This window comes from Schistocerca piceifrons, chromosome 6 (assembly GCF_021461385.2).
Source record: "Schistocerca piceifrons isolate TAMUIC-IGC-003096 chromosome 6, iqSchPice1.1, whole genome shotgun sequence".
NCBI classification, from domain to species: domain Eukaryota; kingdom Metazoa; phylum Arthropoda; class Insecta; order Orthoptera; family Acrididae; genus Schistocerca; species Schistocerca piceifrons.
Window position 1 is genome coordinate 364622060 of NC_060143.1, and position 25622 is coordinate 364647681.

A 25622-nucleotide genomic window follows, 5' to 3' on the forward strand; every position below is an offset into this window, starting at 1 on the left:
ATCTGTGTTCAGTTTTTGAAGGCCTATCCACTGTGCCAACTTACAGCTAAATGTGGGGAGGGGGTGGGGGTGCGATGGGGAGGTTCCCTTGTCAGATGTTAAGTCCCATAGTGCTTAGAGCCATTTGAACGATTTTGAACTATCTTCCCAGTATCGAGATCTGTTAAGTGTAGACGTTTGACAGAAAGGCTTTCACACAGGCTGTATATGAAATATTTCTACCAAAAAGCGATGGAATAATCTATTGAAATGACAACATTTTTGGGCTACGCTGTGCTGGTGCTGTTGAGTGACTGCGTTGAGTGCTTGACAGCACGTGCAGCGGACAGCGCCTTCGACCGCGGTGGCGACATATCGTCACGCGCTGCGCTGCCTTGTCGGGAGCAGCGCGGCTCGCCCGCCGCATGCGGACGGTGGTCGTGAGCCCCTGCAGGAAGCCGCCAGCCATTGTGCGCCCGCTATGGCGTCGCTACGCCTCCTACATGACACTAAGCGCCTGCTTTCTTCCCGCAGGACACGACGCCGCCCGGCCTCATCCCCACAGCGACAGCTGTGTGCAACCGGAGGGACCGGAAGAGTGGAGACATCGCTGCGCGCCCGCGTACTGTGGGAAATAAGTCTCGACTCTCTCCCCGCGAGAGGAAGTGTCGAGATGTGATTTCTCGAGGAGAGGGTGCAGTGCGTGGCGAATGAGATGGTCAGTCTGGCCGGGACTGGTGATCTGTCGGAGACGGGTTTCGGAGTAGAGTGCGCGGTGTGCAGTCGCGAGAACGCTGCCGCTCGTCGGCCTGCCGGTGACCTGTCGTGAAGTCGGAACTGCCCCGTCGGCGAGGGTGACGGAAGTGCCGGTGCGGACGGAAATGCGGCTCTGAGGAGCGGGAGTGCAACCCGGCAGGATGTCGTCCATCTCGGGGCGCAGCGGGCGCAGCTCGGGTTCGTCGGGCGGGCGGCGCTCGACGACGATGCCGACGTACACGCACCAGCACCCGGCGCCCGCGGCCGCGGCGGCGCGCATGCCGCTGTCGGCCAGCCTGGAGCTGCGCGCCAGCGAGCGCCTGACGCCGCGCCACTTCCTGGACAAGTACTCGCTGCCGCGCGTCGTGCGCGTCTCCTGGCTGCCCGGCCCGCAGCCGCAGCCGCTGCTGCTGTTCCGCCAGTACCGCAGCGCCAAGGTGCAGGCGCGCAGCCTCGCGGCCGCCGCCCGCGCGCCCAAGGTGCAGGGGCCCGCGCTCGTGCTGCCCGCCTCCTACACAGGTAGGCCGCAGTCTTCGTCTCCTCATGTTCTCTCTGTAAAAGATATTTTTCCTCTCTGAAGATGATAAGTGGCCGAAACCATTTATGAACAAATACACTACTGGCCATTAAAGTTGCTACACCAAGAATAAATGCAGATGATAAACGGGTATTCATTGCACAAATATATTATACTAGAACTGACATGTGATTACATTTTCACGCAATTTGGGTGCATAGATACTGAGAAATCAGTACCCAGAACAACCACCTCTGGCCGTAATAACGGCCTTGATACGCCTGGGCATTGAGTCAGACAGAGCTTGGATGGCGTGTACAGGTACAGCTGCCCATGCAGCTTCAACACGATACCACAGTTCTTCCAGAGTAGTTCAAAATGGCTCTGAGCACTATAGGACTTAACTGCTGAGGTCATCAGTCCCCTAGAACTTAGAACTACTTAAACCTAACTAACCTAAGGACATCACACACATCCATCCCCGAGGCAGGATTCGAATTTGCGACCGTAGCGGTCGCGCGGTTCCAGACTGTAGCGCCTAGAACCGCTCGGCCACGCCGGCCGGCTCATCAAGAGTAGTGACTGGCGTATTGTGGCGAGCCACTTGCTCGGCCACCATTGACCAAACGTTTTCATTTGGTGAGATATCTGGAGAACGTGCTGGCCAGGGCAGCAGGCGAACATTTTCTGTATCCAGAAAGGCCCTACAGGACCTGCAACATGCGGTCGTGCATTATCCTGCTGAAATGTAGGGTTTCGCAGGGATCGAATGAAGGGTAGAGCCACGGGTAGTAACACATCCACTGTTCAAAGTGCCGTCAGTGCGAACAAGAGGTGACTGAGACGTGTAACCAATGCCACCCCATACTACCACGCGGGGTGACACGCCAGTTGTATGGCGATGACGAATACACGCTTCCAGTGTGCGTTCACCGCGATGGCGCCAAACAGGGATGCGACCATCATGATTCTGTAAACAGAACCTGGATTAATCCGAAAAAATGACGTTTTGCCATTCGTGCACCCAGGTTCGTCGTTGAGTACACCATCGCAGGCGCTCCTGTATGTGATGCAGCGTCGAGGGTAACCGCAGCCATGGTCTCCGAGCTGATGGTCCATGCTGCTGTAAACGTCATCGTTCGTGCAGATGGTTGTTGTGTTGCAAACGTCCCCATCTGTTGACTCAGGGATCGAGACGTGGCTGCACGATCCTTTACAGCCATGCGAATAAGATGCCTGTCATCTCGACTTCTAGTGATACGAGGCTGTTGGGATCCAGCTTGGCGTTCCGTATTACCCTCCTGAACCCACCGATTCCATATTCTGCTAACAGTCATTGGATTTCGACCAACTCGATCAGCAATGTCACGATGAGATAAATTGCAATCGCAATAGGCTGCAATCCGACCTTTATCAAAGTCGGAAACGTCGCATTTCTCCTCCTTACACGAGGCATCACAACAACGTTTCACCAGGCAACGCCGGTCAACTGCTGTTTGTGTATGAGAAATCGGTTGGAAACTTTCCTCATGCCAGCACGTTGTAGGTGTCGCCACTGGCACCAACCTTGTGTGGATGCTCTGAAAAGCTAATCATTTGCATATCACAGCATCTTCTTGTTGTCGGTTAAATTTTGCGTCTGTAGCACGTCATCTTCGTGGTGTAAATGGTTCAAATGGCTCTGTGCACTATGGTATTTAACATCTATGGTCATCAGTCCCCTAGAACTTAGAACTACTTAAACCTAACTAACCTAAGGACATCACACAACACCCAGTTATCATGAGGCAGAGAAAATCCCTGACCCCGCCGGGAATCGAACCCGGGAACCCGGGCGTGGGAAGCGAGAACGCTACCGGACGACCACGAGCTGCGGACTTCGTGGTGTAGCAATTTTAATGGCCATTAGTGTAGTCTCCAAGACAGCATTGTGTTCATCACGCACTTTACCAAATACGCTCCAAGAGGAAAAAAAATATCTGGAATCGGGTGTTCTGTACATGTACAGACAAACAATTGATCACAATGTCACAAAAATTGGATGATTCACTCGACAGAAAGAGCTTCACAAATCGAGCAACTCAGTAACGTGTTGGTTCTGTAAGATGGCATGAACTATGCCCCTTACATGAAGTCATTAAAGATCACCGAACTCACGTTGAGCGAACAGTAGGGCTGAACAAAAATGACTGACAAGGCAGAATGCATCTTGTAGAGGGTACAGTATGGACGTATTGGAATAATTAATGTCTGGTGATGGTTTTAAAGTAATTCATGCGACGTGAAAACTTTGTGGAAACGCATCGATTTACTGGAGGCTAGTTTATCCCAGAGAAGTATTCAGAGTTGACCACGGCTGGGTAGCGGTGCGCGGCTGGAGAGCGGCGAAGGGAAGCGACAGTAGGAAGCTTAGAGCGGCTCAAACTCTGAGAAAGCAGTAACGGGGCACGGCCTCCAGCTGCCGTAAGATGAGTGACAGTGAGGGGGTGGTTGACCCCATGCTGGTGTACCAGGAAGCAGACGGAGAACGTGTACACCTGTTGATAAATGTCCGTCATCCCGTTTTCAGTGAAGCATGCGAGACAGCCGTGCAAAGCTACGGTGGAGCGGTCAACAGAGGCCGAAATATGCGTGTTCGTGACTATAGCAACTTCACGCTGAATTCACGGTCCGCAGAGTCTGAAGTAAATCAGGTGGAGAGTGACAAAATGAAATACGCCGGCCTCCGATGGGAACATAGCACCGAGGAATTTGAAGTACTCTCCTGGGAGTCAGAATTTCGGAAAAATTGGTGTTTTTGCAGATGCTAACCTTGATGGGTGGCCTGGGAGGAGCTAAATAGCAAAAGTTGAGAGGAAGGGAAATTTTGTGGGAATTTGTTCACTTCTCAGAGCAGGCATTAACGCGACTTGCATTGCAATTGGCGTAAGTGATTTTGCTGGAGGGGAAACCGAGGCGAAGAGCGGACTGGCAGAAGTCTCCATAGAGGTCTTCCGTTCCCAGCTTGCCTAGAGTGTGTATGTGGCGTTCTTTACTCAGCTTGCCTGAGAGAGAGTGAGCATCTCTGTAGTTTATGACTTAGCAAACGGAACGATTGAGCTTGGAGATAGAAGTTTTGGTTCAGCTATGTACTGAGCAAGATAGCTAGGAGTGAATAGACGAGCGCAGCTGTGCAGCACCACGAGGTCGGCCGACGTCCACACAACGACGTCGCCCAGCCACGCTGAATTCGGTGATATTGCGCCCGCTCCGGCCACTGATTAATTTGTGGGATCATGCCGGCAAAGTTTCCTAGAGGGTTTCATGGGCCGTGTATTGTAGAATTCTTCTCGCACGTCGCATTACGCCTGGGTCAGTCGATAGGAATTAATTTTGATTTATCGCGTTTTACTCCATGTAAACTAACTGCCTGTTAGGAGAGTCATGTAATGTGATGATTGAAGGTCGGGAGTTAAGATAAATTTGTGCTAATCGACTGCATCAGTTTTCAATCAAGTAGTTGAAATCCCATGTCACGTTCTTAATTAATTTTATGTTCAACATTTGCATCTGGTGTTCAATAGCTGAATATAACATCAATGTGCAGCCCTTTTTAATTAAAAGGGATCAATTCTGAATCAATTAATGTCAACACTGCCACCGCAGTTCAGTCAGGAGTCACAAGGCCTTATTACTTTCTTTGCGTTATCCGATATTGCGGCAGTTTTTCACTCTCTGTTGATCTGTTAGTGAATTAGCGGGGGTGGACACACGCCAAAACCACATATGTGACGGGTGGGGTGTTACAGTTCATCTCTGGCCCTTATGCAAGCATTTATTCGGCTGGCATTGGTTGATGAGTTGTTGCATGTCCTCTTGAAAAAAACTCTGTCCTTCGGCCTGTAAACCCACAGAGTAGAATTTTTTTCAGTGGTGATGTCTGCTTTGAAATGAAACCCTGTGACCCGCGAAGATGTGCCTAACGATGCCCCGCACAGCAGTCGCATACAACCTCACTGTCGTCCGCCATACTGCCCGAAAACCAGGAGTGATAGCAGGACCACTTTAGTTGTCTTCCGCGGCACCCTTACGGCACAGCGGTACGTCGTTGATGTTCTATGCTCCCTTTTGTTGCTCTTAACGACAAGCCATCCTGGCCTTACGTTTCAGGGAGATGACACCCGCCCACACACGGAGGAGTTTCTACTGCTTGTCTTCGAGCTTGCCAAACCTTTTCTTGGCCAGCAACGTTGCCGTATCTCTCCTCAATTGAGAACTATTGAACTTTATGGGCAGGGCCCTCCAATCGTCTCAGGATTTTAACGGTCTAACGCGCCAGTTGACAGAATTTGGCGCGGTATCCCCCAGGACATCCAAGAACCCTATCAATCCTGCTAAGCTGGATAACTGTTTGCGTAACGGACAGATGCGGACCAGTGTGCTATTGAATTGGTCGATTTGTGCTCATTCTCTTGAATAAATAATTAAATTTTTCTGAAATTGTGATCATTTGTTTATCTGTACATATACATCGCATCTACCGATTTCGTTCCCTTCGCGTAATTTCTTCGTGGTGCATCTTTTTTTGTGTATATTGATGCTGTTCGAATCCTGCCTCGGGCATGGATGTGTGTGATGTCCTTAGGTTAGTTGGGTTTAAGTAGTTGTAAGTCTAGAGGACTAATGACCTCAGATGTTAAGTCCCATAGTGCTCAGAGCCATTGATGCTGTTAATAGTTGCCTTAAGAAAATGTTTGAGTCTTTGAGAGGTTGGTGTCTTCTAGAATCCATGCCCAGAAACGTTATTCAGCGTCGTCACAGGGCGTCGAAGTCATACAGGGTTATTTATTCATAAGTGGACATCGAGAAGACAACTGCATGAAAGTTACAAGACATAAAGAAGTTTTCTTTGTTTTATGGACTCTTTTTTCTTTTTTTGCTGTCGCTTTTATACAAGTACACCGCATTTAGCTACTGTAATAAGTCTTATTAAGACCAAACGCGATTCGCTTTTTTATGTTGTGTATGTTCAGTGCCAGCTTCCAATTTGTTTCGGTATTGCGGGATGCATTCGTCTTTTGTTTTGATCTGGTGGTAACAAGAGCGTCTGCTATTGCTCTCTCTTTCTCTTTCTGTGTGTGTGTGTGTGTGTGTGTGTGTGTGTGTGTGTGTGTGTGTGTACATTTGCGTGTGTGAACAGACAAAGCGAATGCCTGAAATTTTTAATCTGATAGGAGATTTATCTCCTTCCATAATTGAAAATAGCCGTGCATATAACTAGTTCCAAAGATAGAAATCAGTTCATATGCAAACTTTTGGGTATTTTCAAACCTGGCAATGAAATATTTACAAAATTCAGGTTCACCAACTCCACTCAATTTTGTCTTCAAATCTGAATCACGTTGGATGTCATCTACGTCTGTTTCCATTTGAGTGGATACCGATATTATGTATAAATGCAAGAGAACAAAGAAAAGTTGTTTTTCAGTAACTTACAATCTGCAAAAGATTGATTCAAACTCATTTCTAAGGCTGAAGATTTTTTTCTGCACACTGCATGTGTGATGTCCCATCTGAAGTAGGCTTGTTCATGTTGCATGTTGGGAAGTTTCATTTTTCAATCGCTTTCCCATAAAACTAGCTTAAATTTGAATGCCTTAGGCCGGTATTACACTATCAAATTTCTTTGTCAAAGATTTGATCAAAGATGTGATCCAATATTCCGTCCAATATATTTGACAAAGATCTTTGACGTAGCGCTACAAGGGGTATTACACTGTCATCAAATTTTTCGTCAAAGTTCAAGATGGCTGACAACAACTTGTTATTAACCGCAGCAGTTCTACGTACTCCAATTGCATTGTGTGCACATGCGGAAAAGAAGTGGGGGGAAAAAATGGAACCATACATACGAGGTTGACAGTCTTAAAAGTCCTGGGATTACAACTTGATAATAAATTCAGTTGGGAGGAGCACACCACAGAACTGCAGAAACGCCTTAACAAATCTGTATTTGCAATTCGAGTGTTAGCAGACATAGGCAACATAAAAATGAAAAAGCTTGCCTACTTTCATTCCATAATGTCATATGGGATAATATTTTGGGGTAAATCTTGATGTCAAACAAAAGTTTTCAAGGTCCAAAAGCGTGTAATACGTATTATTTGTGGAGTAAATTCACGGACCTCCTGCAGAAACCTCTTCAAAGAACTGGGTACTTCAGATTCTTGCATTGGTACTGGGGGAAAATAAGAAAGAAAATGAAACTGTTGGCGGGCCAGAAGTACAGTGAGACTGTCGTTTGGACGTACGAGATTTGCAGGTTAGCTTTTTTTGTTTTGTATTTCATGCCTAGATACTTCCGTAGAGATATTGTTGCATGTGGATCATTATATGTAATGATTATTACAATACATGCAACGATATGTTTGTACAGTTATCTAGGCATGAGAAACAAACAAAAAAAAACTATAACTCTCGTAGGCCCAAATGACAGTCTCTCCCTATACTTCCGGCTCGCAGGTTAACTGCTGCCTCTCAGTATATTTACTTCTTAATAAAATTTGCCGTAAATAATATATCTCTTTTTCCAACAAACAACTCAGTTCATACATACAATACCAGGAACAAAAATGATCTGCACAAGGACTTAAAAACACTTACTTTAGTTCAAAAAGGGGTCCACTACTCAGGAACACTCATCTTCAATAATTTGCCAGGAAACATAAAAAATTTAGTTAGAAATAAAGATCAGTTTAAAAGGAGCCTGAAAGACTTACTACTGGCCAACTCCTTCTACTCCATTGGCGAAATTTTTAATAGAAACAAATGATGTATTGTATTTATTCATACTATTAGTATTTTTATTTCAGCTTAAAAAAAATCGACATGTTCCACATCCACGAGGATCTCCTCAGCACGGATCTATGGAACGAAAAACTAATCTAATCTGGGTGAAGCCGTGGGTTTTACGACGACACGATAAAAGCATTCAACAAAACTTGTTACGTGAGCTTACAGTGAAAGACGTCAAGTCGTACATCAATTACTTAAGAATGGATGAGCATACATTTCTGTATGTGCTCAATGAAGTTACATTTCTGTATGTGCTCAATGAAGTGTATCCTCATATCACAAAGCACAATTTTCACTTAAGAACTGCTATATCTTCAGAAGACAGGCTCACTATAACACTCCGATTCCTTGCTACAGGAGAGGGTTATGTTATGTTAGGTTAGGTCTCCAATCTTCTTAATGTATTTTTGTATTCAGGGTGCCTCACGTTGTAAAGCGCCTCATAAGCTTCAGACATCTCTATTAATTCTGTAGTTGTCGGCACACACCAATTGTATTCACCGGCAATGGTTATAAAAACATTACAGACGACAGAACGCTGCAGCGATGCTAGCGCTCCGCGTGGTAACATATCGCATTGCAGTGAACAGAAGACAAGCGATTTCTTTGATCAAATATACGGCCTCGGCCTAGATTTGATCAAATATTGGACGACATTTGTCAAAGATCCCTATTACACTATCAAATATCTTTGACAAAGATATTGGACAAAGATATTGGACAAAGAAATTTGATAGTGTAATACCGGCCTTAGCTCTATGACACATGTTTGCGATGATCTGTTTCCCCCTCCCCTTCAAGTTTCTTATGCTACTTTGGTCTGCTACCAAAATATTCGTTGCTAGTCGGACTTGTACATCTCCATGTAAGATAAGACAATGTCTGCATGTGGTTATACTGGTTGTGCTGGCCGCAAAAATAAGCTATGGTATAAGCGCTCTTGATACAGACATTTCATCCGTTCGGTAATGTCGCGTCAAATTATTCACACTTGGAGGTAGGCAACCCAGTGAACAGAGTTCCAAAGCAAAGCTCGCAGTTGTCGTTGTGCCTTCCCAGGCAGCAGCAGCAGCAATTTCAATTAATATCACACTTGTGCTCTTCTGCACGTATTAACATTTCTTGCACCACAAACGGTAACCATATTGAGCCTCTAAAAAGTGAGTGAAAACTTGTAGAGTTGCTCTGTTCTCTGATGTGTGTCCTACTTCTGTACATTCGTTTTCATGCAGCATGCAGTCATCTTCTAAAACCGGAGAGGTACTTATGAATAAACTTTTAATGGTCAAAACCCACTGCTAGACCACCGTTGTGGTGGGAAAGTTGAGTTCGTACACTGACGGATAGCAAGTGGAACTCCTCGCAATGGACATGAAAACTTCCACACCTGCCACAAACTACAGAGACCGCCAAGCACACTAGTGGCAGAGGCGTCAGCGTTACAACCCAAGCTTGCTGTCAAATGGGTGGGCTGGTAGCAGGAGCTCTGTAGCGTCGATGGACTGCGTTCCCAGTCATGGATTCCTATCCTCAGTTTGTTCAAGACACCCATCACAAACCCTCCAAGTCTGTTAGTGGTCTTCGGTTTCTCCCTGCATACATCGGGTGTTGTTGTGTTTCTGAACAGAAGCGATCTCTACAATTAAACAAAAAAGAAATGTTGTTGTTGTGGTCTTCAGTCCTGAGACTGGTTTGATGCAGCTCTCCATGCTACTCTATCCTGTGCAAGCTTCTTCATCTCCCAGTACCTACTGCAACCTACAGCCTTCTGAATCTGCTTAGTGTATTCATCTCTTGGCCTCCCTCTACGATTTTTACCCTCCACGCTCCCCTACAATACTAAATTGGAGATCCCTCGATGTCTCAGAACATGTCCTACCAACCGATCCCTTCTTCTAGTCAAGTTGTGCCACAAGCTCCTCTTCTCCCCAATTCTATTCAATACCTCCTCATTAGTTATGTGATCTACCCACCTAACTTCAGCATTCTTCTGTAGCACCACATTTCGAAAGCTTGTATTCTCTTCTTGTCTAAACTATTTATCGTCCACGTTTCACTTCCATACATGGCTACACTCCATACAAATACTGTAGGAAACCACTTCCTGACACTTAAATCTATACTCGATGTTAACAAATTTCTCTTCTTCAGAAACTCTTTACTTGCCATTGCCGGCGTACATTTTATAACTTCTCAACTTCGTCCATCATCAGTTATTTTGCTCCCCAAATAGCAAAACTCCATTACTACTTTAAGTGTCTCATTTCCTAATCCAATTCCCTCAGCATCACCCGACTTAATTCGACTATATTCCATTATCCTCGTTTTGCTTTTGTTGATTTTCATCTTATATCCTCCTTTCAAGACACTGTCCATTCCGTTCAACTGCTCTTCCAAGTCCTTTGCTGTCTCTGACAGAATTACAATGTCATCGGCGAACCTCAAAGTTTTTATTTCTTCTCCATGGATTTTAATACCTACTCCGAATTTTTCTTTTGTTTCCTTTACTGCTTGCTCAGTATATAGATTGAATAACATCGAGGAGAGGCTACAACCCTGTCTCACTCCCTTCCCAACCACTGCTTCCCTTTCATGTCCCTCGACTCTTATAACTGCCATCTGGTTTCTGTACAAATTGTAAATAGCCTTTCGTTCCCTGTTCAAAAATGGTTCAAATGGCTCTAAGCACTATGGGACTTAACATCTGAGGGCATCAGTTCCCTAGACTTGGAACTACTTAAACCTAACTAACCTAAGGACATCACACACATCCATGCCCGAGCCAGGATTCGAACCTGCGACCGTAGCAGCAGCGCGGTTCCGGACAGAAGCGCCTAGAACCGCTCGGCCACAGCGGCCGGCTCGCTCCCTGTATTTGACCCCTGCCACCTTCAGAATTTGAAAGAGAGTATTCCATTCGACATTGTCAAAAGCTTGCTCTAAGTCTACAAATGCTAGAAACGTGTACAATAATTAACAGTGGAAATTCACTCTGGTGCAAAAGTATACGATAACAGAAACAAAAATGCAACGTTTGCAGGATGATTTCGCACCCCACCCAAGTGATGCCAAAAGGGTTGCCTAACCGTCAGGCGCTAGAACAGCCGCCATGCCAGTTTGGTGTAGAAATTTCTGAAGATATATTTCTAACGAGTTCAAGAAAGGTGCGTGGGTGGCACCGAGGGTGTTGCCGAATTGAGAGCATATTGCGTGTTACCTTCGCATTCCCACGTGATTACGCCACAGGAAGGCGGGAAACAGGAGGGTTGAAAAGGCATAAATGCGTTTTGCTGCTTCAGTCACGTTCAAATTTCGTCGAACGGTCGCTAGTGGTTCCAACCTGCACGCGAGGGTAAAAGCTGCTGTTGTAGTGCAGTCCAAAGAGGTGCGATCACGTTCGTTGGGAATTTGGCCCCAACATGTCCTTAGAGAAGGGTTGATACGTTCGAGGGTATCAGCAGTGTCAAAAGTTGCCTGAAAGATCTCCCTGTTGCTCATCACACTGCTAACGGTCGTTTTCGACCACGAAATGTGTGGGAATCAACGCCCCAAGGAAGGCTGTGGTCTCAATGACGTCTTCCGTGCCACCCTCTGAGGACTTCTCGTGTCGATTCTGAGCGGTAGTGTGTCTCAAATGTTGTCCTGTGTCACCCATAAGAAAACCCCCTGATTTTAACGCTAGGTGTCGCGGTACTGACCTGTTCGCAGAGACGTCAAAGGAAGGGGTTAAATGTGGGTAAGAGCGCTGTGACGACCTATCCATCGTGTGACACGTCTACAGAACTGTGCTGAACTTTGGTGCCAATGTTACATCATTAGCCAACATTACACGCCACATGAACTTCTTAGTGCTAGCCTTTTTTTTTTCGCATGTGCCGACACCTTGCTGTTTGATGCGTCGCCGAGCGCGACCGTGACATCGCAGGCGGCACGCTTTTAAAACCATTGCAGTGGAAGGTCGTACCTTTGAACCAGATTTCAAACTTACGCTTCGCAATAGAAGGCAATTACGGTGTTACGAAAAAGCGACCCCTTACTTCTGTTGAACAGTGGTGGCGCCAGGTGAACAGATAAATTTACAAGATACCGTGCCAGTGTGGTATGGCGTACATAGGTCAAACCACACGCACCGTGAAAGAACGCTGCACTGAACATTAACGTTACACTCGCCTTTTGCAACCAAGCAAGTCCGCTATTGCTGAACATTGTGTTTCTACTGGACATTCAATGGAGTAAGAGAAAACAATGGTTTTGTCCACTGCAACGTCTTTCTGGGACTCCATTATTAAAGAATCCGTAGAAATACGACTGGCGGAAAATCTGTTAAACCGTGACAGCGGCTACCAGCTGGACAGTGCATGGAATCCCGTCATCTCCACGATTTGCTCAAATCGAAGATGACAGAGTGCGTCGACGGCCGTGGCAAACAGCAACGCAGAGGGCGACTGAGTTCCGCTATTCCACCTGCGAGGGCGCTGCCGGCGGGCAGTGTGGTTCATCCATCAAGTTTTCGACGTATGTGCAGAATAGTTACAGTACGCTATATATGGCGGAACGGAGGATGTTTTCGCTACCAGTGGCTCCTGAAAATCAATCCTTCCAAGACCCAGGCAATCATCGTAGGTCGTACCACTCGCTCCTTCCGGCTCCTGGATTTCTCCCTTACCGTCTGCGCCCGTCCTGTCCGCCTCTCCCCCACCCTCACCTACCTTGGCCTCACCATTGACTGTCACCTCACCTGGATCCCTCATCTCCGCTCCATCCAATCCAAAGCCCACAGCCGCCTCCGACTCCTCAAACTCCTTTCTGTCTAGCCGTACATGGGGGTTGAACCCCTCTACCATCCTCCACACCAACAAATCCTTAATCTGCCCCATGCTGAGTTACGCCAGTCCCGCCTGGATATCTGCCCCCCTCCAGATCCTTGAGCATCATGCACTCCGCCTCGTCTTCCGTATACACCTCCCGTCCTCCACGTGGATCCTCTATAACCTCATTCCTTTCCCCCATCTGCTCCTATTCCTCGAACATAACCGCATACTCTACACCTCCCGCCGCCTTGATCCCCCTCACCCCCTGGTTGCTCCTCTCCTCTCCTGTCCCCATCCCCTGCCACGTTTTCACTGTTGTGTCCCCCCTACCCACCATCTCTACACCCTTCATCTCCTTTCCCAAGGTGGCTTCCATCAACTCCCCCTCCCGGATGATGCCCTCTTTCCCCCCATTTATCCCTCCTCTGATCCTCACCCCCCCTCCTTTCCTCCGTCCTTTTCTTGGGCTCCCTATCCACCCCTTCAATACTCTTTTTTCCCCACCTACCCTCTCTCTGCCCCCCTTCTCTCCCCCGAGTCCTTTTGCATTTCCCTCCTCTGCCTTTTCCCATTTCCTCTCGCATCTGCCCTGCCCCTCCCCCCTTATGAGTCCTCTCCCTCCTTTGGTTCCGCCCCCTTTCGTTTTTCCTCTCCTCCCTCCTTGTTTTCCCCCTCATCTATCCAGGTCCTCCCCCCCCCCCCCCAATCAGCCCTTGGCTAGGTTGTGTCATCTTTGTGCCGACATTTTCGTGTAGTGTTTACAGTGAGTGTTCAGTGCTGTGTGTCTTTTGGGAAGCGTTGCGAAGGGACATCATACTGTCGCTGGGTATGATTTTTATATCTCTTGCGAACAGAAACCAGACTGTCGCCATGTTTTTTAATTGTGTGTCTACTATGTTACTTGTCTGCTTGCTGTATATTTTATTACCATTCCCAACCCTTCGCTTTATGTTTTAACTTTCCCAAATTTTCCGCCGTTTTACAATGTAAGTCACCGTTTTATCGCCTGCTTTTATTGTTTCTTATCTTCTTCTTACGTTTTAAAAAGGCTGTAGGCTGCAGAGCAGCATACTAAGCTGCTGCCAGCCCGCTCCCTTCGGGGGAAATCGAAATTCAATAAAGGAAAAAAAAAATGTTTTCGCCAGTCTGCGACGGCTCACCTGAAGATGACTGGCAGGTGCCCCGTTGAAATATCGTGCGAAGTACTGAACGACGACCGGTTGCAAGCCCGAAATTAGTTTGAAGAGTCAATTCGCCGGGAAAATTTTAAAATTCACATCAGATAAATTAGCATCGAACGTCTTGAGTCCGAGCTTGTTCTCCGTCCGTAGTGACGTCGTCGTCGGCGGGTCGTTAAACCCTAATTCTTCTTTCCGGATATGTTGGTCAGCACTACAGTGGATCCCCGGCAGCAGGTGGTGACCAGTACGGGTGGCTATGGTTATGGCTCGCTGCGGCCAGCCAGTGGGCAGGGCTGGCTGTCGCGCCCCCGCGCCGCCTCCCTCCCTCACACACACACACCTCCTCATTTCTATTCCACCGGCGGCTCGTATTTCAGACACTCAACTGTTGGCCGGCCCACGCCCCGCGGTCACGACGGGCGATAACTCTCGCCGCCGCGCCGTAGACAATGTAGCTGCGTCTAAAACGCCTAATAACTCCGCGGCCGGTGGCGCGGCCGTTCATTTTGGGTGGTTTTGGGACGATCGTGCCATCTGTTAGCCGACGGTGGAACCCACGCCGCCAGCTGCGCTCCGACGTTCCACCAAGGTCGCACAGACGGCACTTCATCTCCGCCGTACAAAAGGTATCCCAAAAATTCACCAAATAATAGCCACCAGATCGCATAGCTGACAGTGATGGTAGAAAAAGAATGTTTGCAACATTGACAAGTCACTTTTTTTCGGTTACATTATACAGTGTGTTTCGAATAAGCTGGGCATCTCCAGTACTTCTAAAATGTTTTCGAGAATCTTGCTCTGACACAATGGCCATATGTCAAACAACTCACACTGTGGACCAAGGCCCGACCATACGATTAGGTTCCCAGCTATGTTAGTGGCTCGAAGACTTAAGTAAGATAACCTAGCACATTGTCTTCGACGGTGAGCGTTCATCGGAGACAACGCAATCGTCAGGAGTGTCCCAGGGAAGTGTGATAGGATCTCATTTATTCTTTACTTACATCAGTGATCTAACGGACAGGATAAGCAGCAATCTACGGCGCTGCTGCTGCTGCTGCGGTTCACGGGAAGGTATCGTCGTTGGTGACTGTAGGACTACACAAGACGACTTAGGCAAGATTATTAGTCGTTTTCATTAATGGCAGTTTGTTCTAAATGTAGAAAAATGTAAGTTAATGCGTATGTTTAGAAAGAACAATCCTGTAACTTTCGAATACAGCATTACTAGCGTGCAGCGTGGTACAGTCACATCGATTAAATATTTAGGTGTAAGAACTTTCAGCATTGCACCGCGTCAGCAATCGTAAGTATTGAAATAATTATGAAAAATCCACCTCGATTGCACAAACTACCTGGTGTTTACCTAGGTTTCAGCATGGGTAACCACGCCTTCTTCAGAACAAATATAAAACAGCTTGCCTAAATAGGCATAGTCAAAGGCTAAAATCAACACCTACAGCGGCAAGACCCCATAAAAATATGTACCAAGTCAATAATATAACTTATTTCAACCCTGTGTGTGCTGCCTCGCCCCAGCCAACGTACGATGGTCACAGGTTCAAATGGTTCAGATGGCTCTGAGCACTATGGGACTTAATATCTCAGGTCATCAGTCCCCTAGAACTCAGAACGACTTAAACCTAACTAACCTAAGGACATCACACAACACCCAGTCATCACGAGGCAGAGAAAATCCCTGACCCCGCCGGGAATCGAACCCGGGAACCCGGGCGTGGGAAGCGAGAACGCTACTGCACGACCACGAGCTGCGGACGATGGTCACAGGCTCTCCACCGCTGAAACCTAGGTAAACACCAGATAGTTTGTGCAATCGAGGCGGGTTTTTCATAATTAGGTGTAACATTGCGAAGCGATATGAAATGGAATGAACACGTCAGGTTGATAGCAGGGGAGGCGAATGCTCGACTCGTTTTATTGGGAGAATTTTGGGAAAGTGGAGCTCGTCCATAAAAGAGACTGCGTGGAGAAAGCTACTGCGACCCAGTCTTGAGTATTGTTCGAGTGTTTGGGATCCGCACTAGCTAGGATTAAAGGAAGACATCGTAGCGATTCTGTGGCTTGCTGCTAGACTTTTTACCAGTAGGTTCAATCAGCACGCATGGATTTCGGAGATGCTTCGTGGACTCAAATGGGAATTCCTGGAAGGAAGAAGACTCGCTGTTCGCAAAGCGCTATTGTGGAAATTTAGAAAACCAACCTTTGAAGTCCACGGCAGAACGATTCTACTGCTGCTAACTTACATTTCGCGCAATGACCATGAAGATAAGACCAGACAGATTCAGGCTTGTACAGAGGCTTTTAGACAGTCTTTTTTTTCCTGACTGTATTTTCGAGTGGAACCGGGAGGGAAATTACCAGCAGTGGCACGTGGTATCCTCCGCCATGCACTGTACGGTGCTGAGGAAGTTTGGCCGCCGAGTTGCAAGCGTTTCCAGTTGACGCCGTATTAGGCGACTTGTGTGGCGATGGTGATGGAATGATGATGAGGTCAACACAACACCCAGTTCCCGAATGGAGAAACTCTCCGACCCGACTGGGCATGGAAACCGAGCTCACTGCATGGCAGAGGCGCTGACCAATCAGCTAAGGGGGAGGTCACACGTATAACAGTTATCTAGGTACATATGATCATGACTGGAATTTGTCCTGTAGCTAATATCGTATTTTTATCCCAGAAGATGTATGTTGTGTGACCGAAACCAGTAGTTTAATAAACTGATATACGGCCATTTTTACATTCAGGTATATGTACTAGTCGATTGATTCCGCTTATAACTGCTGCTGCTGCTCCGCTTATAACTCATTGACGTTGTCATAATGGTGTATTAATTTGCTGTGTTTGTGGAATACACAATTTTAAATTTATGTACATTTAAAATAAGTTGCTATCTGCCACGTCATTGATATACAATACGAACAGCAGGGTTTCAACATACAACGTGATCAAAAAGTCAGTATAAATTTGAAAATTTAATAAACCTCGGAATAATGTAGATAGAGAGGTAAAAATTGACACACATGCTTCGAATGACATGGGGTTTTATTAGAACAAAAAAAAACTAAGTTCACAAAATCTCCGACAGATGGCGCGTGATTTTGGTTTTGTAACTGCTACCGTGGCGGCTGAGAGGTACGCCGATATGTTACAGAATCGCATCATCCCCAGCCTGGCTGATAAACATCTGCTGGAACGTACGATGTTTATGCAGGATGGCGCTCCACCCCATATTGCTAGACGCGTGAAAGATCTCTTGCGCGCGTCGTTTGGTGATGATCGTGTGCTCAGCCGCCACTTTCGTCATACTTGGCCTCCCAGGTCCCCAGACCTCACCCCGTGCGATTATTGGCTTTGGGGTTACCTGAAGTCGCAAGTATATCGTGATCGACCGACATCTCTAGGGATGCTGAAAGACAACATCCGACGCCAATGCCTCACCATAACTCCGGACATGCTTTACAGTGCTGTTCACAACATTATTCCTCGACTACAGCTATTGTTGAGGAATGATGGTGGACATATTGAGCATATCCTGTAAAGAACATCATCTTTGCTTTGTCTTACTTTCCTATGCCAATTATTGGTATGCTGATCAGATGAAGCGCCATCTGTCGGACATTTTTTGAACTTTTGTATTTTTTTAGTTCTAATAAAACCCCATGTCATTCCAAGCATGTGTGTCAATTTGTACCTCTCTATCTACATTCTTCTGTGATTTATTCAGTTTTCAAATTTATACTGACTTTTTGATCACCCGGTACTTCCCTTGCGCACGCCTGAAGTTACTTCAGCTTCTGACGGTGTTGACGTTCCTCTTATAACCTTGTAAAAGGGATACATTGCGAAAAACAGTGCAGATAATAATGTTCTAGCACCTGCTGTTTCCCTTTGCTATTTGTTATACGCGGACTATAGAGTGTGGCATACTTGCAAGACCGATATATCTCCTTCTATATGTTACGATATTGGGGATTATGACGTGCTTCTACCACCGGATTTCGCCCCCTCTACCTGTCGTCTCCAGTTGTCCGGCGTCCTCTGCCACACATGACGTTCAGTACAATACAAAAATAGCGGCTCAAGTCGAAGGCCGCCTTCTGCCAAGGCTGTCTTGTCTGCTGTATTTTTAGTCGAAGCAGACCAAGTAATTTCAGCTTTTATTGATTGATTAATTATTTCGTAAAATTACAAGGCGCGGGACAGATTTGTTGCCTTGCTCCTGCGGTAACCTACTTCCTTTTTCTTGCGCTCTCATTACGGGACATGCCTCTGGGGCCGCGGGCCATCATTCTCTAGTGCTGCAGCTGTTCGCAGTTCTCCACAGGCTCGGTGTTTTATGCTTATACTTCTTCACGCTAAGCACGTGTGCTAGTTCTTCGTTGCGATTCCTCCACTTTCTGGTGAACGTCCTGCAAGGTACGATTCGACTGAAAAATTTGAAACTAATGAAGAGGTTGAAACCAGTTAACTGGAAACTGTGTGAGTACGTGTGTGTGTGTGTGTGTGTGTTTGTGTGACAAAACCTCTCGCTAGCGATGTGACAGCAAGTACTTTTAATGTCTGGGAAAGATCATCATTGTTCGTACACCGCGATCGCAGTGTAGACACTTTTATTGTCCCAAGATGACCCGCTTCAACAGCCTCATGCTGCCATCGTCTGATCTTATGGAACTAGTCAAAGCATATAAGACACTCCCCATGTATACATGTCTTGAAAAAAATCCAGTTAATAAAACGCACGCAGTTGATAAAATGTGCACAGTTGACAAAATCAACTGGATCTTTATCAAAACATGTACACATGGGGAATGCCTTTTATGCTTTGACTAGTTCTATAAGATCAGATGATGGCAGCATAAGACTGGTGAAACTGGTCATCTTGGAACAATAAAAGTGTCTACACTACGATCGCGGCGTACGAAGTGCGTTCATTACCAACCATACCGGCCGCCCAACAGCACAGCACGTGTACCTTTTAGATTCCGATTACAGTGTCTGATCTAAACTAGCCTTTGCTACTCTACTTTTAATTTATCTGAAACGCACATGACTGTCTGTAAATGAAATGGAAAATAAAGAATGGTTTACAATAACACTCACAAAGGCTTTGTCCAGAAACAATCGTACACAATGGCTAACTGTTGCTTAGTGAAAATATGCCCAGTTACAAAACGCATTCACTGAATTTATATGACATTTTGTAAATGAAAACTGTTTCTAATTTCGTCTCAAAATGTTCATTTAGGTCTTACTTTACGACGGATAACCTGCCTCTGCTCAGACTCACTGCAAGTATGATGAGGTGAAATAAATCCCCGCGCGGTAGTTTGCCTTTTTACCTTATTTTTCAGGCTGGTTTTTGTTTTTTAAACTTTTGTTCCTTTCCTGAACATATGGTTCACTGATCACGCAATAGTCCAAGGCGTGACAGTACAGGTTTTGCTAACTCTATTTCTTCATCTAATAATGGGGATAAACTTCGAGAAATATCTATAAATGAATAGGGAAGTACTCTGAAATTATATGTAATCCTTTTAATGACAGCAAAGAAACTGGAACGAACATGAAAGATAACCTTTTATAGCATTATCATTAATTGTAAAATTATCTTTTACACACACAAATATTTAGGGTATGTAAAATTACCGTTTACTCTCCTAATGAAACACTTTTAACTGACAATGGTGGGCGTAAACTCATTAGAATACTGAACACTTGACTGATAATGCATCCTGGATGCTAAAATGTAGATATTGTTAGACTCAACGAAATTTTCACTCTACAATACTTCGCAGTTAGCGCTTACAGCAAATGAATATTGACGCTTGTTACCTTCTGCCAAAACAATCGTCTCTTTCAAATGGTTCAAATGGCTCTGAGCACTGTGGGACTTAACATCTGAGGTCATCAGTCCCCTAGAACTTAGAACTACTTAAACTTAACTAACCTAAGGACATCACACACATCCATGCCCGAGCCAGGATTCGAACCCGCGACCGTAGCAGTCGCGCGTTTCCGGACTGAAGCGCCTAGAACCGCTTGGCCACAGCGGCCGGCCAATCGTTTCTCTAAAAAAATCATGTCAAAATCATTTTCTATCTCCAATCATATCAGGGAACATCTCAAATTTCCTTTCTGTGCGGCACTTCCGCCATGACGCAACATTCTCTCTCGCTCTCTGGCCGACAAGTGCTACTGACTCTTTCTATCGTCCCTCTGCTAAATAATACAAACTCTGGTAGCCAAAGAATGGCACTCATGTGTTCAGGCACGCAAAGATGTTCGTGGTGGCAAACGTTCCACAACTGTGATTTCTTTTGATTTTTATATTCAAAGATACGCCAAGTGGCAAACATACCATACAAACTGTGTTTTATCGTGATATTTACATTTTTTAGAATCATTTGTCCTAATATAGATACCTTTCAACTTTAATTATTCGTTATTACCCAAAATTGTAATAAGAAAAATTACAGGTCATCAGTTTTCGAAGTAGTCCTAATAATAATAATAATAATGTCGTGTGACGAGGGCCTCCCGTCGGGTAGACCGCTCGCCTGGTGCAAGTCTTTCGATTTGACGCCACTTCCGCGATTTCGCGTCGATGGGGATGAAATGATGATGATTAGGACAACACAACACCCAGTCCCTGAGCGGAGAAAATCTCCGACCCAGCCGAGAATCGAAGCCGGGCCCTTAGGATTGACAGTCTATCTCGCTGACCACTTTTTTTTTTTTTTTTTAAATCTCATTTTGCTCTATATTGGTCGATGAATTTGTTCGTGGCGGACGTCCGATGACAGCCGTTCAGGCTCTTTGTTGATCCGTTCACTCAGTTTTTTATTACAGAGGGTAGCTAACCCTCTGACCGAGCACGCTGAGCTACCGTGCCGGCACCCCTCAGCTACCGGGGGATGTAGTCCTGATGACTCGTAATGCAAGCATTCCAACGCTTCGGAATTTCATGGACCGTGAGAAGAATTCTTTTGGTTGTGAATACAGCCACGCGTGCACAGTTGTTTTGACCACATCGTCCCTTGTGTTCTCTAGATATTGAAATTCGATATCCTTTCTTGTTCCTGGGGTTGATCAGGCAGTATGAAGACGAGCACTGTCGTGTTGCAACAAAACACCTGCAATCAGAGGGTAATAAACTGTCGGCTCACTTCTCCATGTGACTGAACTCCTCTAATTTTACGTTCGTGGTCCTAACGCCAGCTGCAGTGCGTAGGAGTAATGAAATACAACTGTCTGCTGTAAACAAGACATTTCTCCTAACATCTGCCATTGCAGATGTTCGTCTCGGCACTGAATCGTATATTAAGCGCAAGAGTGTTACGGAGACGGTTACAAAGTACCGTCGGAGGCTCTTCAAGAGAGGCGTTTTCACGTAGAAACTTACTGTTAGAATTGCGATCGTTTACTTAGCCACTTCAATAGGATTACCCCATTCTGATCCCTGCACTGCGGTTCTTCGGCATCTTCTAACTGTAAGAGTTTTTATATCCTTCTCCGCATTGTCTATCCACCGCTTTCTTGGTGTTTGTTTTCTTCCAGATAACGTCCGTTCATTTTTTTGTCTTTGTTCCAGCGCCTCTCCCTAAAAGCATGTAGGAGCTAGGCTATTCTCATACTTTTTACTGTTCTTCCAACGTCAGCTCTTTGTGTAAGGCCGTCCAATTCAGCATTCACTCTAAATCTTCATGCACCATTCTTACCCCGAACTTCTCCACAGATCTCGCGCAGCGCCCTGTGTCCAAATATTCTGAACAGCTGCTCTTGTGTACTCATTCGTAAATTGCGACTCAGCCAGCCACGACCTTGTACAAGTGTAGTTTAATCTGTCTATTTAATATCCTGGAAGCATCGACTTCTGCTTAAGATGCAGAATTCTGTTTGAGTTCGCTTGGCGTGTATCCTCTCAATATAAGGGGCTGTATATTATAGGTTCTGTGCATGTTCAACATCCGTCTCCATAGCTGAGTGGTAACCGGCACGGTAGCTCAGCATGTACGGTCAGAGGGATAGCCGCCCTCTGTAATAAAAAATAAAAAAAAACAAAGTGGATCAACGATGAATTTGAACAAGCGTCATGGGACATCCGCCCCGAACAAATACACGACCAATAATGAACAAAATGAGATTTTAAAGAAAGTGGTCAGCGCGGCTGACTGTAATGCGGGGGACCCGGGTTCAGTTCCCAGTACGGCCAGACACATTTTCCTTGGTGAGAGGACTGGAACGGGCGCATTCTGCTTCATGAGACCAACTGAGGAGCTGCTTGACCGAGTAGTAGCTGTTCTATAGTCAAGAAACCCGACAGCAACCGAGAGAGCGGTGTGTTGATCACATGCCCCTCCATAATGTATCCATTGATGCAGTTGGTAGAAGATGACACAGGAATAAGTCGAGCGCGATTGGCTTTGTGGAAGATAACTTTTGCTTACGTTTACCTACATGTTCAAAACTGTAGCCTACTGCTGGTAGTAGATTCAGTTTGTCATTTCATTGTCTTTCCTGGTAAACTTCATGTATTTTGTCTTTTTTTACGTCCACATGCCTGCAGGACAATAGTTTCCGCTTGCACAGTTATTAAATGTATTTAAATACGGTAGTGATTTCGGCCTGTTGGGCCATTTTCGAGTGACAGCTTACTACGAAGTGTATCAATGCACCGTTTCTTTTAAGAGGACCCTCCTCGTGTCAAATCTGTTAACATATTCCGTGAATATACGCAGAAGCGCCAAAGAAACTGATACAGGCATACGTATTCAAATACGGGTATATGTTAACAGGCAGAATACTGCGCTGCGGTGGGCAACATCTATAAAAGACATCAAGTGTCTGGCGCTATTGTTAGTTTGGCTACTGCTGCTACAATGGCATGTTACCAAGATTTAAGTGAGTTTCAAAGTAGTGTAACAGTCGGCGCACGAGCGATGGGGCACAGCATGTCCGAGGTAGCAATGAAGTGCGGATTTTCCCGTAAGACCGTTTCACGAGTGCACCGGAATCCAGTATCCGGTAAAACATCAAATCTCCGACATCGCTGCGGCCGGAAAAATACTTGCAAGAACGGGACCAACGACGACTGAAGAAAATCGTTCAACGTGACAGAAGTACAACCCTTCCGCAAATTGCTGCAGATTTCATTGCTGGGCCATCAACAAATGTCAGCGTGCGAACCATTCAACGAAATACATCGATATGGACTTTCGGAGCCGAAGGCCCACTCGTGTACCCTTGATGACTGCACGACACAAAGCTTTACGCCACGCCTGGGCCCGTCAACACCAGCATTGGACTGTTGATGACTGGAAACATTTTGCCTGGTCGGACGAGTCTCGTTTCAAATTGTATCGAGCGGATTGACGTGCACGGGTATGGAGACAACCTCATGACTCCATGGGCGCTGCATTTCAGCAGGGAACTGTTCAACCTAGTGGGGCTGTGTAATGGTGTGGGGCGCGTGCAGTTGGAGTGACAGGGGTCCCCTGACACGTCTAGATACGAACCTGACAGGTACTTTAGCATCCTGTCTGATCACCTCCATCCATTAGTGTCCATTGTGCATTCCGACAGACTTGGGCAATTACAGCATTACAATGCGACACTCCGCACTTCCAGAATTGTTACAGAGTGGCTCCCGGAACACTTTTCTGAGTTTAAACACTTCCGTTAGCCACCAAACTGCCAGACATGAACATTATTAAGCTTGTCTGGGATCCCTTGCAACGTGCTGTTCAGAAGAGATCTCGATCCCCCTCGATTTCTTACGGATTTAGGACAGCCCTGCAGGATTCATCGTGTCAGTTCCCTCCAGCACTACTTCAGACATTAGTCGAGTCCATGCCACGTCGTGTTTCGGCACTTCCGCGTGCTCGATGGGGCCCTACACGATATTAGGCTGGTGTACCAGTTTCTTTGGCTCTTCAGTAACACGACAGGAGTTTTGGAATGTGTATAAAATAACGTAGCAGTTCATTCGAAAATAACTATTACAAAAAGAGCTGATGGGAAGCAAATTATTGTTATTGTCTTAAAATATTTTATTTAGTTCTGCAAGTTTGCTTTCGCCATTTTGCAACAGATAACAGTAGCGTCAAGTGGTGTTGCGGGTAGTTGGTTCTAAGTGTCATGCAATAAGCTTAGGCGCTTTTAACCATAACGCCATGAAAGTATTATCTGATTTGTGATTGCACCACGAAGTTATTCTCGATTGAATATGTCAACTTACTACCCCAATGGTCATCGTTTGCGGTAAGTTATAGTTTTCTGCATTAATATGAAGAAATCTGCGGCTGAGGCTTATAAAATGCTGCGTAAGCTCTGTGGTGAGGTACCTACTGCTGAAAGAACGTGTAGAGAATGGTTTCAACGCTTCACGATCCGTGATTTCGACATCGAAGGCCGGCATGGCGGTGGAAGAGGGAGGGTTGTCAAAGTTACTGAAACCGACGAAAACAATCACAGGGGATCGTTGTCGAAAGCAGTTGATGCATTTGAGCCGAGTACTGAATGACAAGCGGCCCCATTATAGCGGTAGGCATGAAACGGTGATTTTGCATCATGACAATGCTCGAATCCATTTCTCAAAATCTGTCGAAAAATACTTGGAATCGTTAAAATGGGAAGTCCTACACCACCCACCGTATTCTCCAGACATTGCTCCCTCTGACTACCACCTTTTTCCATCAGTAGCACACGGCCTAGCCGACCATCACTTACGGTCATATGAACAAGTGTAAAATTGGATCGATTCATGGATCTCCACAAAAGACGACCAGTTCCTACGCCGTGGGATTCGTAAGATGTCCGATAGATGGGACAAAATAGTGGCTAGCGATGGATAATACTTTGAATCTTAAATCTTTTTTGTAGCTTTGTCACAATAAAGCCTCGAACCTCAAGAAAAAAACGGCGGAAGCAAAGTTTTAGACCTAATACACTCTGTGGTAATTAAACAACTAATTGTTATTACACTGAAACATTTTATATATTTTATTGATTTTATTATTATTATTAAAATCGTACATACCTGTGGCACATAGAAAATGACATCATGCAGGGTGTCACAGGAGGAATGGTCAGTATTCAGGGATCTGCGTCTACATCTATGTAGATACTTCCCAGTCCAACGCACCACTACTAGTCATTTCTTTTCCTTCCAGTCGCAAACAGAGCGAGGAAAAAACACTGTTTATATGTTTCCGTGTGAGCCCTAATTTCTTGTACCTTATCTTGGTGGTCCTTAGGTGAAATCTATGTTGGAGACAGTAGAATCGTTGTGAGGTCAGCATCAAACGCCGGTTCCCTAAATTTTCTCAGTGGTGTTCCTCGAAAAGAATGTCTCCTTCCCTCGAGGGATTCGCATTTGAGTTCCCGAACAATGCCCGTAATACTTGCCTATTGTTCGAACCCACCAGCAGCAAATCTAGCAGCCCGCCTCTGAATTGCTTCGATGTCTTCCTTTAATCCGACCTGGTACGGATCCCAAGCACTCGAGCAATACTCAAGAATAG

At 45.9% G+C, this 25622-nt stretch overlaps 1 protein-coding gene across 1 annotated transcript in view; it reads left to right on the forward strand.

Annotated features, from left to right (window-relative positions):
- Positions 1-1094: 1094 nt before the first annotated feature.
- LOC124803326 overlaps positions 1095-25622 on the forward strand; it is a gene marked incomplete at its 5' end in the record, with an annotated part of 263707 nt that continues 239179 nt past the window's right edge. The window contains one exon of the mRNA XM_047264509.1: positions 1095-1254. Within this exon, the coding sequence (XP_047120465.1) occupies positions 1095-1254 (160 nt within the window). The remainder of the gene's footprint in view (positions 1255-25622) is intronic.